The sequence below is a fragment of the Cherax quadricarinatus genome, chromosome 51 (assembly GCF_038502225.1).
Source record: "Cherax quadricarinatus isolate ZL_2023a chromosome 51, ASM3850222v1, whole genome shotgun sequence".
Taxonomy (NCBI): domain Eukaryota; kingdom Metazoa; phylum Arthropoda; class Malacostraca; order Decapoda; family Parastacidae; genus Cherax; species Cherax quadricarinatus.
Window position 1 is genome coordinate 21284375 of NC_091342.1, and position 15509 is coordinate 21299883.

Genomic DNA, 15509 nt, shown 5'->3' on the forward strand with positions numbered 1-15509 from the left:
GGAAGACAGCCCTGCTAACCCAAACACTGCCTCCGCTGCCAGACAATCACTTAACCCAAGCTCCGAGAAAACAAGCCTTCTCCTCCATTGCTACACAGTATCTACTTCAGTGATACTATGAAAGGATATCGCAGAAGAAACAACACCAGTAATAAAAGAATAACAGCAAGGACCCTAGAACTCAACTTGTCTACCCAGCAGGACGCCAGTGTATCATCAACCCCCCTCACCGCCGCCACCCAAGGAACAACAACAACAACAACAAACATGGCTGACTCCCCCTCCAACTCCACTCCCTTCAAAGGATTCACCCATGATAACTCAGGTATGATTATTCCTGACAATATCAAGGACTACATCGTTGCTCTAGAAAATGAAATCAAAGATATCAAAGCAACACTCGAGCGACGAGAATCCAAGATAACCAACCTCGAGAATAAGATCCAAAACCTTGAAGAGAAGATTACATCGGGAAGTGTTGACACAGAAAATACTCTAAAAGCAGCTATAGCCAGTCACACTGAGCAAATAACAACAATAAATATGAAGGTTGAAGAAGCAATCAAGGACTGGAATCAGAACATGCACACTCGACTAAATGAATACCTTGATTTCCAAGACGACAAAACTGAACAAGATAAGTTGTCTGATGCAGTAATAATAAACAGTCCACACATTCCTAGTGACATAACACAAGCACAGTGCAAAGAAACTGCTATCAGGATAATACAGAACCACGTACAAGTCATCGTGCAAAACAATGAAATCAAAGAAACACGTTTGCTAGGAAAACCAGGAAGTAAACACAGTATAATGATCCGACTTCATTCATACGATAAAAGAAAGGACTTAATTAAATCAGCAATTACAATGAAAAATGGAGTGTACATAAATGAGTGTCTAACAAAAAAACGTCAAAACCTTCTGTTCAGGCTGAGAAAACTTAAACAGGAAAACAAAATACATCAGTGTTTCACGCGAGATGGGAAAATACTAGTAAGGAAAACATCAACAGGACAACAATATACTATCTCAAATGAACACGATTTCTCTACCTTCCTTAGAAAAGCTGACATTTCTGTAACAGATTAGATAAGTGCCCTTAATACATATATACGTGTGGTGCATATAGTGTACGTTACTATTATATTGTACATTATTATTTTTATTATTTTTCATCACTAGCTAATGAAATACCTCCAATACTCTATACTTCTTTCTTACTGCTATTAATTGCTCATAATTTTAAATTACAAGTCAAATCTTACTCCAAATTAATAATATTCATTATTCTTACCTGTCCATTTAATTTTGTTTATCACTACTTGTTTTTTTAGTCACTTTTCATTGTGTATGCAATTAGTGTATATTCCAATTACATTTTTGCAAGTACCAAAACTATCTTTTGCTAGCTAGTACCAACTACCTCATTTTTTTTTTTACTTTTATTGTGCAATAAACTGCTCAATTTATTTAGTATTACAAATCAGATCTTACTCCTAAACCAATATTATTTCATAGTGACCACCTGTCCATTTAACTTTGTTTACCATTACTTAAATTTAGTCCCTTATATATTTTCTCCTTTATTTTAGCTTTATATAACTACCCTAGTTTATACATTCACAATTGTTAAAATAATCAAGGTGCTATTCTCAGATGCTAAAGTAGAATAAGTTCACAATTTTGCCATTATATTCCAAAGCTCATTTATTTGATTACCACTTTATTGTTCACCACAACTTACATTAGTCCCTTTTATATTATTATTTTATACTATAATTCTAACTTTAAAGAATTACCTTTATAGTACTACCTACTATCATATTCCCAAGCTCATTATTTTACATTTGTTAAATAATTCAGGTGCTATTTTTTTAGCTTAAGACTATTTACTTTGTTTTATACTTAATTCTAACTATAGATTCACTACAAATCTTATGATTACAAGCATTGATCCTGATACCAACCTCTTATTTAATGACTTAAATGAATCAAACAGTTACTGTAATTACTACACTGCAGAACAATCAAAGGCACTTCTCAGTGCCAACAACAACATAACTATCTTTAACTACAATATCAGATCTTTAAGCAAGCATTACGATGACCTCATAGCATTACTAAACTCCTTACATGCCAATATGTCCATCATTACACTAACTGAAACCTGGCTAAAGCCTGATAGTACAGATGTCTATGCCATTCCTGGTTACACAGCCATACACAACTGTAGGCCAGACCAACAAGGGGGTGGCACAGCCATATACTACTCAGACCAACTAGAATGTATCACTAATACTTGCACAAGGGATGAACATGGGGAATATATAATAGCCAAATTCAAATCCAAATACCTACAAAAACCTCTCACATTGATAAACATTTACAGAGTTCCACAGTCAAACATTAGCCAATTTAGTCAAAACCTAGGAAGTATGATAACTGATGCACGCATGAACAAAGATCACTTACTACTCTCAGGTGACTTCAATATAAATCTCCTGCAAGACCAGGACCCACACGTTACTGAATTCACAAACACAATGAGTAACTGTATGTTGCTACCAACAGTAACAAAACCTACAAGAGTTACAGAGACTAGTGTTTCCCTACTTGACCACATCTGGACCAACACCATATCCCCTTTAAAATCAGGCATAATTACAGATAATACCACAGACCACTACCCTACTTTTCTCATAACAACTCTTGGTAAATTACCCCAAGACACTACTAAAGTCACCTTCAGACTTCACAATGAGGCAGCCATTAATAACTTCACAACAGCAGTAGCAAACATTGACTGGCACACTGAGCTAGAAATCTATACAGATATTGACGAATGTATTAATAATTTTCTAAAAAAGACCCAATACCTCTATAACAAGCACTGCCCTAAAAAAACTAAACAGATGACAGCTAAGAGACTGAACAGTCCCTGGTTAACACCCAGCATTCTCAAATCCATAAATACAAAACACCAATATGAAAAACAGTACAGACTGGGTCACATAACCAGAGACCAAACAAAACGTTACTCGTCAATCCTAACCAGCCTGATAAGAAGGGCAAAAAAATTGTATTATGAGAACAGATTATCCAACTTACGAGGTGATATAAAAAAGACCTGGAAAACCCTATCAGAAATTCTAGGAACAAAAAAGATATCACAAAATAGCGAAATAAAATTAGCAAAATCAGATGAACCCCAACTCCCACCAACAGAAACAGCAAACAGACTCAATGACTTCTTCTCCACTATAGGACAAAACCTTGCCAATAAAATCCCAAGCTCAGATACCCCACCAAATGACTACCTCACTGGCAACTACCCGAACACACTGTTCCTAGCTCCGACTAACCCATACGAAGTCTCCCTTATTATCAACACGCTAAAAAACAAGGCAGGAGATTTAAATACCTTACCACCCTTTATATACAAAAAAGTGTCACAAGTGCTATCACCAATCATTGCAACACTCTTTAACAAATCCATTGAATCCTCCACCTTCCCTACAGTACTCAAAATAGCAAGGGTCACCCCGATCCACAAAGGAGGAGACCAAACAGAGTTGAATAACTATAGGCCAATATCCAACTTACACCCTCTCTCAAAAATCTTCGAAAAATTAATTCATAAACGAATCTACTCCTACATTATCTCCCAAAACATACTCAACCCCTGCCAATTTGGATTCAGGCCAAATAAAAATACTAATGATGCTATTATACACATGCTAGAACATATATACACTGCAATAGAGAAAAAAGAAGTCCCACTGGGGATCTTCATTGACTTACGTAAAGCTTTTGATACAGTTAACCATGACTTGCTCCACGTAAAATTGTCACACTATGGTATAAGAGGGCACTCCCTCAACTACCTCAAGTCATACCTCAGCAACAGAAGCCAATATGTGTATGCAAATGGGGCAAACTCTTCTGCACAACCAATTACAGTTGGTGTCCCACAGGGAAGTGTCCTTGGCCCTCTTCTCTTTCTCCTATACATAAATGACCTACCAAATGCTTCGCAATTACTCAAACCCACACTATTTGCAGATGACACTACATACGTCTTCTCCCACCCGAGCCCAGTCACGCTAGCCAATACTGTAAATACCGAATTACAGAAAATATCTACCTGGATGAGGACTAACAAACTTACACTAAACATTGACAAAACCTACTTCATGCAGTTTGGTAACAGAGCTACAGATGTCCCTCTTAACATAATGATAAACGGATCACCTATCACAAAGCTAACAGAGGGAAAATTCTTAGGAATCCACCTTGATAATAGACTCAAATTTCATACACATATACAACAAATTTCTAAGAAAATTTCCAAGACTGTAGGCATACTATCGAAGATACGGTACTATGCTCCACAGTCAGCCCTCCTGGCCCTATATCACTCTCTTATTTACCCCTATCTCACCTATGGAATTTGTGCATGGGGCTCAACAACAAGTAACCATCTCAGACCACTAATTACCCAACAAAAGGCTGCAGTTAGAATGATAACAAATTCTCACTATAGGCAGCACACTCCACCAATATTCAATACACTAAACCTATTCACCATACAAAACATTCATACTTATTACTGCACCTATTACATACATAGAACACTTAACTCTGATATTAACCCTCCCCTCAAACATCTCCTTGCCAACCTCAACAGAACACATGACCATAACACAAGGCACAGATCACTCTTTGATGTTCCTCGTGTCCATCTCACACTATGCAAAAACTCAATGCACATAAAAGGCCCTAAAATCTGGAACTCATTACCTGTAAATATAAAAGAAACACTACCTGTTTATAAATTCAAGTCTCTTCTCAAAGATCACTTACTCACCCAAAACCAAATAAATACTGAATAACTGAACCTTATAAATTGTATATCTTAAATGTTTCTCACAATTATATCACATAAATGTTAAACCTAAAACCCAATCTAACTTTATTATTTTTTAAATACACTACCTAACAGAATACTCCATTCCACTGAATGTACAACAATGCATACAACCATATGACCTGTCTTTGTAATACTCACTTGTGCTTTATAGTAATCTGTTTACATTAAAGTTTTATCACTGATGTCATCATTGCTTAGTTCATCTTAAGTTAATTTTAAGCCAGCCCGTAATGCTATGCATAGTATAAGTGGCTTTGGCATGCTGCTCTTATCTGTATTTTTTGTACCTCTGTATGTGTGCACAAATTTTTAAATAAATAAATAAATAAATAAATAAATTTCCCACCAAGGCAGAGTGGCCCGAAAAAGAAAAACTTTAATCATCAATCACTCCATTTATGTCTTGCCAGAGGTGCACTTACACTACAGTTATAAAACTTCAATATTAACACCCCTTCTTCAGGGTGCAGGCACTGTAATTCCAACCTCCAGGACTTGAGTCCAGCCTGCTGATTTCCCTGAATCCCTTCACAAATCTCCCTTGCTCACACTCCAACAGCACGTCAAGTCCTAAAAACCATTTGTCTCCACTCACTGGTATCTAACATGCTCGTGCATGCTTGCTGAAAGTCCAAACCCCTTGCATACAGAACCTCCTTTACCCCCTCCCTCCATCCTTTCCTAGGATGACCCCTATATCGCCTTCCTTCCACAACAGATTTATGTGCTCTCAAAGTCATTCTATTTTGTTGCAGCCTCTCTACATGTCTGAACCACCTCAACAACTCCTCCTCAGCCTTCTGGATAATACTCTTAGTAATCCCACACCTTCTAATTTCCAAACTACGGATTCTCTGCATTATATTCATACCATATATTTCAAGTGAGACCATGGTAGCTAGCAATTAGGTTGGTAAGCAGCAACTACTCAGGGAGGTACTACCATCCCTTCACACAAGTTGGAAATATTTTTCATTCTTTCAGGATTGCTGGCTCTTTCTTTCTTTCTGTCTTATACATGTATAAGATGTTCAGTAAATTTTTCAAATTTCTAGTTTTATTCACTACACACTTGTCTTCATATTCCTTTGTGTTTCTTCATGCAATAGTTCTTATTGATGTAATATTTCTTTTATGATTTATTAAGTCTAGTCTGAGACCAAACTGTGGATGATGATTCCTCATAACCAATAACAGATATAGTCTACAAGTGAAAGTTAAAATACAGTCTAGTACCTGTAAACAAGCATACCCAGAATAGGAGCTCTTCAGAACTTCAATATTTTCATAATTCATACAAATTGTCTTTTTTTAACATGTTGGCCATCTCCCACCTAGGCATGTGACCCAAAAAGAAAGAAAATCCCCAAAAAGAAAATACGTACATCATCATTCAACACTTTCACTTCACTCATACATAATCACTGCTTTTGTAGAGGTGCCCAGATACGATAGTTTAGAAGCATATGTAAAGATATATAACATATCCCTCCAAACTGCCAATATCCCAAACCCCTCCTTTAAAGTGCAGGCATTGTACTTCCCATTTCCAGTACTGAAGTCCAGCTATATAAAAATAACCGGTTTCCCTGAATCCCTTTACTAAATATTACCCTGCTCACACTCCAGCAGCTCGTCACATCCCAAATACCATTTGTCTCCATTCACTCCTATTTAACACACTCATGCATGCTTGCTGGAAGTCCAAGCCCCTCCCTCCAACCATTCTGAGGACGACTTCTACCCTGCCTTCCTTTCCCTACAGATTTATACACTCTCCATGTCATTCTACTTTGATCCATTCTCTCTAAATGACCAAACCACCCCAACAACCCCTTATCAGCCCGCTGACTAATACTTTTACTAACTCCACACCTCCTAATTTCCACACTCCAAATTCTCTGCATAATATTTACATCACACATTGCCCTTAGACAGGGCATCTCCACTGTCTCCAGCCACCTCCTCGCTGCAGCATTTACAACCCAAGCTTCACGCCCATATAAGAGTGTTGATACCACTGTGCTTTCATACATTCCCTTCTTTGCCTCCATAGATAATGTTTTTTGTCTCCACATATACCTCAATGTACCACTCACCTTTTTTCCTTCATCAGTTCTATGGTTAACCTCATCCTTCATACATCCATCCGCTGACACGTCAGCTCCCAAATATCTGAAAACATTCACTTCTTCCATACTCCTCTCCAGTTTGATATCCAATTTTTCTTTATCTAAATCATTTGATGCCCTCATCACCTTACTCTTTCCTATGTTCACTTTCAACTTTCTACCTTTACACACACTCCCAAACTCATCCACTAAACTTTGCAAATTTTCTTTAGATTCTCCCATAAGCACAGTATCATCAGCAAAAAGTAACTGTGTCAGTTCCCATTTTTGTATTTGATTCCCCATAATTTAATCCCACCCCTCTCTCCAACACCCTAGCATTTACTTCTTTTACAACTCCATCTATAAATATATTAAACAACCATGGTGATATTACACATCCCTGTCTACGACCCACCTTTACGTGGAAGTAGTCTCCCTCTCTTCTACACACCCTAACCCAAGCTCACTATCCTCAGAAAAACTCTCTACAGCATTTAGTAACTTACTACCTATTCCATATACTTGCAACATCTGCCACATTGCTCCCCTATCCACTCTATCATATGCCTTTTCTAAATCCATAAATGCAATAAAAACTTCCCTACCTTTATATAAATACTGTTCACATATATGCTTCAATGTAAATACTTGATCTTCACATCCCCCACCCACTCTAAAGCCGCCTTGCTCATCTGCAATCCTACATTTTGTCTTGCCTCTAATTCTTCCAATAATAACCCTACTATACACTTTTCCTGGTATACTCGGTAAAGTTTTTTTTTTTTTCAACAAACCGGCCGTATCCCTCCAAGGCAGGGTGGCCGAAAAAGAAAAACGAAAGTTTTTCTTTTTAAATTTAATAATTTGTACAGGAGTAGGGGTTTCTAGCCCCTTGCTCCCAGCATACTCAGTAAACTTACTCCTCAATAATTTTTATAATCTCTTTTGTCCCCCTTCCCTTTATATAAAGGAATAATACATGCTCTTTGCCAATCCCTAGGTACCTTCCCCTCTTTCATACATTTATTAAAAAAAATACCATCCACTCCAACACTATATCCCTCCCTGATTTTAACATTTCTGTCATGATCCCATCAGTTCCAGCTGCTTTCTCCCTTTCATTCTACGTAATGCCTCACCACGCACCTCCCCCACATTCACATCCTGCTTGTCTTCACTCCTAAAAGATGGTATATCTCCCTGGCCAGTGCATGAAATTACTGCCTCCCTGTCTTCATCGATATTTAAAAGTTCCTCAAAATATTCCCGCCATCTACCCAATATCTCCATCTCCCCATCTACTAACTCCCCTACTCTCTTTTTAACTGACAAATTCATTGGTTCCCTAGGCTTTCTTAACTTGTTTATCTCACCCCAATTTTTTTTCTTATTTTCATCAAAATATCTTGACAGTGCCTCTCTCTATCATCTGCTCTCCTTTTACACTCTCTCACCACTCTCGTCACCTTTTTTTTACTCTACATATACTCTGCTCTTCTTATAACACTTCTGCTTTATAAAAACCTTTCATAAGCTAACTTTTTCTCTTTTATCAAACCCTTTATTTCATCATTCCACCAATCACTCCTTTTTCCTCCTGCACCCACCCTCTTATAGCCAAGAACTTCTGCCCCACATTCTAATACTGCATTTTTAAAACTATTCCAACCCTCTTCAACCCCCCCACTACTCATACTTGCACTAGCCCACCTTTCTGCCAGTAGTTGCTTATATCTCACCCGAACTTCTTCCTCCCTTAGTTTATACACTTTCACCTCTCTCTTACTTGTTGCCATTTTCCTTTTGTCCCATCTTCATCTTACTGTAACTGTAGCTACAACTAATTAATGATCCGATATATCAGTTGCCCCTCTGTAAACATGTACATCCTTAAGCTTACCCATCAACCTTTTTTTTTTTTTATTATCACACTGGCCGATTCCCACCAAGGCAGGGTGGCCCGAAAAAGAAAAACTTTCACCATCATTCGCTCCATCACTGTCTTGCCAGAAGGGTGCTTTACACTACAGTTTAAACTGCAACATTAACACCCCTCCTTCAGAGTGCAGGCACTGTACTTCCCATCTCCAGGACTCAAGTCCGGCCTGCCGGTTTCCCTGAATCCCTTCATACATGTTACTTTGCTCACACTCCAACAGCACGTCAAGTATTAAAAACCATTTGTCTCCATTCACTCCTATCAAACACGCTCACGCATGCCTGCTGGAAGTCCAAGCCCCTCGCACACAAAACCTCCTTTACCCCCTCCCTCCAACCCTTCCTAGGCCGACCCCTACCCCGCCTTCCTTCCACTACAGACTGATACACTCTTGAAGTCATTCTGTTTCGCTCCATTCTCTCTACATGTCCGAACCACCTCAACAACCCTTCCTCAGCCCTCTGGACAACAGTTTTGGTAATCCCGCACCTCCTCCTAACTTCCAAACTACGAATTCTCTGCATTATATTCACACCACACATTGCCCTCAGACATGACATCTCCACTGCCTCCAGCCTTCTCCTCGCTGCAACATTCATCACCCACGCTTCACACCCATATAAGAGCGTTGGTAAAACTATACTCTCATACATTCCCCTCTTTGCCTCCAAGGACAAAGTTCTTTGTCTCCACAGACTCCTAAGTGCACCACTCACTCTTTTTCCCTCATCAGTTCTATGATTCACCTCATCTTTCATAGACCCATCCGCTGACACGTCCACTCCCAAATATCTGAATACGTTCACCTCCTCCATACTCTCTCCCTCCAATCTGATATTCAATCTTTCATCACCTAATCTTTTTGTTATCCTCATAACCTTACTCTTTCCTGTATTCACCTTTAATTTTCTTCTTTTGCACACCCTACCAAATTCATCCACCAATCTCTGCAGCTTCTCTTCAGAATCTCCCAAGAGCACAGTGTCATCAGCAAAGAGCAGCTGTGACAACTCCCACTTTGTGTGTGATTCTTTATCTTTTAACTCCACGCCTCTTGCCAAGACCCTCGCATTTACTTCTCTTACAACCCCATCTATAAATATATTAAACAACCACGGTGACATCACACATCCTTGTCTAAGGCCTACTTTTACTGGGAAAAAAATTTCCCTCTTTCCTACATACTCTAACTTGAGCCTCACTATCCTCGTAAAAACTCTTCACTGCTTTCAGTAACCTACCTCCTACACCATACAACCTTTTATCCACCAATATATAATCTAACAAACTACTTTCATTACATGCTATATCATAGGTTGTATATTAATTTATCCTCTTTTTCATAAAATATGTATTATTACCAAACCTTTTTCTACACAGCTCAGTTAAAGGCCCCCCATTTTCATTTACCCCTGGCACCCCAAATTTACCTATTACTCCCTCCACAACATTTTTACTCACTTTAGCATTGAAATCCCCAACCACAAGTACTCTCACACTTGGTTCAAAACTCCCCACACACTCGCTGAACAATTCCCAAAACTTCTCTCTCTTCTCTACGCTTCTCTCTTCTCCAGGTGCATATACACTTACTATAACCCATTTTCACATCCAACCTTTATTTTACTCCACACAATCCTTGAATTAATACATTTATACTCTTTTCCTGCCATAGCTTATCCTTCAACATTATTGCTACTTCTCCTTTAGCTCTAACTTTATGTGAAACCCCTGACTTAATCCCATTTATACTTATCTCCACTGAAACTCTCCCACCCCCTTCAGCTTTGTTTCACTTAAAGCCAGGACATCCAGCTTCTTCTCATTCATAGCATCCACAGTCATCTCTTTCTTATTATTTGCACTACATCCATGCACATTCAGACATCCCACTTTGACAAATTTCTTCTTCTTCTTTTTAGTAATCTTTACAGGAAAAGGGGTTACTAGCCCATTGTTCCCTGCATTTCAGTTGACTTTTACAACACGCATGGTTTACGGAGAAAAGATACTTATTCCACTTCCCCATGGATATAAATGGAAAAGTAATAAGAAAAACAACTTCTTTCTTCTTCTTTCAACAAACTGGCTGTATCCCACCGAGGCAGTGTGGCCCAAAAAGAAAAACGAAAGTTTCTCTTTTTAAATTTAGTAATTTATACAGGAGAAGGGGTTACTAGCCCCTTGCTCCCGGCATTTTAGTCACCTCTTACAACACGCATGGCTTACAGAGGAAGAATTCTGTTTCACTTCCCCATGGAGATGAGAGGAAATAAACAAGAACTATTAAGATAAAATCAAAGAAAACTCGGATGAGTGTGTATAAATAAATTTATTATGTGTAGTGTGACCTAAGTGTAAGTAGAAGTAGCAAGACATACCTGTAATCTTGCTTATTTATGAGACAGACAAAAGACACCAGAAATCCTACCATCATGTAAAACTATTACAGGCTCTCATTTTACACTCGCTTGGCAGGACGGTAGTACCTCCCTGGGTGGTTGCTATCTACCAACCTAAATACAGTAAGCTGAGGGAATAAAGGGTACCACAGTGAATATAGGTTTTACAGTCTCTGTTTGATCAGTGCATCTCATTCCATACTCATGTCCACTATTAACTGCCTGGTAATGCTGGTATATTACTTTTTCTCCAGAAAGAATACAAGTTTATCTTCATTATATACAGTGCTGTATACATTTTTCCATTGTAAAAGGATTTTCATCAACAGGTTTCTCATTGCTTTTGTTATTCTCTCAGCATCAGGGTTCATGACTAGTGGTACAGTACATCAGTAATATCTGCATCACTGAATATTTGGTGAAACATCTTTATCATGATTCGTTTATTGCTGAATGACTTACTTAACATTGTCATTATTCATATCATTTAACCCTATGGCATTTCTCATTAACTTATTCATATCAGTCTTGTCTATACTGAATAACACATGGGTTTAACATTTTTTGTGAATGCTGTAGTGCATGTAATTGGACTTATTTGAATTAAGGTGAACCCTTTCAAATTTGGGGACAATTACTGTATTATCAATGTTGAATATGGTAGCAGACAATTGATGCATTGCTTAGAATAGGAATACCAGTCTCCTCCCATGAGTGTGCAGTATATCATATTCAGTTTTAAATGGCAAATGCTTCTCTTCATAACCACCAATGTTCTTTAAACTATAGAAAATTGCATGATAGTTTGTTTTTATATTGATGTTTCTTACTCTTCAGTTATGCCTTGATCCATGTTAGATCAGGAAAGGACAATGAAAGGCCATTTATGTTGCAAAAAACATTGCTTGAAATAGTTTTTCAACTAACCCATTCTCCTGTATAAATTAAAATTACTAAATGTATAAAAAAAAAAAGGAAACTTTACATTTCTTCTTTTTCGGGTCACCCTGTCTCAGTGGGAGATGGTTGTTGTGTTCAAAAAAAAAAGTTTTCATTGTATGGTTGAGTGGAGTTGTTTTCAAGCAGAAGTAGCAAAGTCTGTTATACACAGTACAGTGGACCCCCGCATAACGATTACCTCCAAATGTGACCAATTATGTAAGTGTATTTATGTAAGTGCGTTTGTACGTGTATGTTTGGGGGTCTGAAATGGACTAATCTACTTCACATATTTCTTATGGGAACAAATTCGGTCAGTACTGGCACCTGAACATACTTCTGGAGTGAAAAAATATCGTTAACCGGGGGTCCACTGTACATACCTTGTGAAGTTCTAAAACTGGTTTGGTTATACTGTGCAATAAAGATGTGTGTGTAAAAGTTAGAAGGTTGTAAAATTTACCTGTCATTGAGAGTGTTGAGATAGGAAAGACCTACAGTCCTGGAGCCTGGTTTTCCTGCATTGTACCTTGGCCTCATGCAAAAAATATTTCTGACCATTTGAAGTTGAAGGGTAATTTAATCCAGGTCTTCGTGTTTGCCTTGTAAGCCAATGGCAGTATTTTTACATATTTTAAAACAATGATTATCACATTTTCTAATTACAGGTACTTTACAATATACAGTGGTACCTTGCCTTATGAGTGCCCCATCTTACGAGTTTTTCGAGTTACGAGTCATTGCTCGGTCGATTTTTTGCTTTGAGTTACGAGCCGAAATCCAAGTTACGAGCGAAAAAAAAAATTTACTGAAAATGCCATTTGGCAAGAACCCTGGCTTAAATGGCAAAACGAAAGGTGGTTTTGGGACTTGGTACTTATAAAACAATGCTAGTGTGATGTTCTCACTAGAGGCAATCATGTAATAATCTTTTGTTATTCTACAAAAAAATAAATTTGGTAAGCTTTTGACATTTGCAAAATATTTTGCCCTTTACTCCCACACAAATCCCAAAATATTTGGAATATTTCCAATATTCCACAAGCCAATTGTAGAGCAATTATTTCTTTATAATTCCTGTCAATATTATTGCATTTACTTCAATAATAAATGGTGGGCTTCAAGAAATAAGTCAATAACTAACTTCTGAGATATTCATATATATCACTGCACTAGTGATCTAGTGCAGTTGGTCTCTCAAAAACTCCATTTTCTCTTACCCAGGACCAAAGAACACATTTTAGGAAGGAGCAATAATAATTTTATATGCTCAGGCTGGTCCTGGACACTCGCCATATTATGGCCTATTATTCATTCTAGAGTATATATTATGCGTCTATGTTACTTAATGTTTATTATGTCATATCAGATCAATTCTGATAGATAAATGAGCTGTAGAGTTGATATTAGCATTATATTGAAGTATTTTCTCCTTCCCCTGGGGTGGTTTTTTGGGGGCTGGAATGGATTAATGGCAAAATTTATTTGATATACAAGCAAATTGAGCCACGAGGTCGGTCACCAAAGGAATTAAATTTGTAAGTCAAGTTACCACTGTATAACATTTATAAGACAGTTGCATTTAATGTAAAAAAAATCGTGTTTGTAATGGGAAGCTGGGTCTAACCTTATAATTAAGATTATTATTTTCTTTTCACAGTTTGATGGCGAGAAAGGAGATTATTTCCAACAACAGGCTGCAGAGTTTGTCAGAACACAGTTTTTAGCATTGGAAAATCTTAAACAGCGGCAAAAAAGAGACCAAAGATTATCAGCGTTTCTCCAGGAACAAGAAAACAACCCAGCATGTCGGAGACTGCAGCTCAAAGACATGTTACCTGCAATATTTCAGAGATTATCTAAGGTTAGTGATTAAATTGTTTTGGTCTCTCTACCTCGGTAGGAGATGGCCATTTGTGTTAAAAATTGTGCGCATGTATGTATTATTTATATATATATACAGTGGACCCTCGACCAACGATATTAATCCATTCCTGAGAGCTCATCGTTAATCGAAATTATCGTTAGTCGAGTTAATTTTCCCCATAAGAAATAATGGAAATCAAATTAATCCGTTCCTGATACCCCAAAGTATTGAAAAAAAAATTTTTACCACATGAAATATTAATTTAAATACACACAAACTGAAGAAGACATGCACAGTTACATGACACTTACCTTTATTGAAGATCTGGTGATGATTGATGGGATGGGAGGAGGGGAGAGTGTTGATGGTGTTAGTGTTTAGAAGGGGAATCCCCTTCCATTAGGACTTGAGGTGGCAAGTCTTTTTCTGGGGTTACTTCCCTTCTTCTTTTAATGCCACTAGGACCAGCTTGAGAGTCACTAGACCTCTGTCGTACAACATATCTGTTCATAGAGGCCTGTATCTCCCGTTCCTCTATGACATTCCTAAAGTGTTTCACAACATTGTCAGTGTACAGGTTGCCAACACAGCTTGCAGTAGCTGTGTCAGGGTGATTTTCATCAAAAAAGGTTTGCACTTTAAGCCACATTGCACACATTTCTTTAATCTTTGAAGTAGGCAACTTCTTCAATTTCTCTATCCCTTCCTCCGAAGCAGTTTCCTTAGGTGTGGCCTCTTGCTGTGGAAGAATGGTATATAATACCGACAAGATGAAATTAAGACACATGTGCAACATCTGGGTATCTTTATTGTAGACGTTTCGCCATCCAGTGGCTTTATCAATACAAACTCTAGGACATAAATTGAAGACAGTAAGACTATGTACAGAAGATGAGGTAATCAGTCCCTCAACCTTGGAGTAGGTGCGAAGAGCATGATGCGAAGGGTAGGTGCGAAGAGCACGGTGCTCTTCGCACCTACTCCAAGGTTGAGGGACTGATTACTTCATCTTCTGTACATAGTCTTACTGTCTTCAATTTATGTCCTAGAGTTTGTATTGATAAAGCCACTGGATGGCGAAACGTCTACAATAAAGACACCCAGATGTTGCACATGTGTCTTAATTTCATCGTGGCCTCTTGCTGTTGAAGATGATCTAGCAGCTCATCAGTGGTTAGTTCTTCATTGTCCTCCTTCACCAACTCTTCCACATCCTCCCCACTAACCTCCAACCCCAAGGACTTCCCCAATGCCACAATGGATTCCTCAACTGGCATAGGATTCCCAGGGTTAGCCTCAAACCCTTCAAAATCCC

At 38.1% G+C, this 15509-nt stretch overlaps 1 protein-coding gene across 4 annotated transcripts in view; it reads left to right on the forward strand.

Annotated features, from left to right (window-relative positions):
• LOC128694634 (rho guanine nucleotide exchange factor 11) overlaps positions 1-15509 on the forward strand; it is a 542499-nt gene that overhangs the window by 202995 nt on the left and 323995 nt on the right. For all 4 annotated transcript variants that reach the window (XM_070095945.1, XM_070095944.1, XM_070095946.1 and 1 more), the window contains one exon: positions 13988-14191. In XM_070095945.1, coding sequence (XP_069952046.1) covers positions 13988-14191 — 204 coding nt within the window. The remainder of the gene's footprint in view (positions 1-13987; positions 14192-15509) is intronic.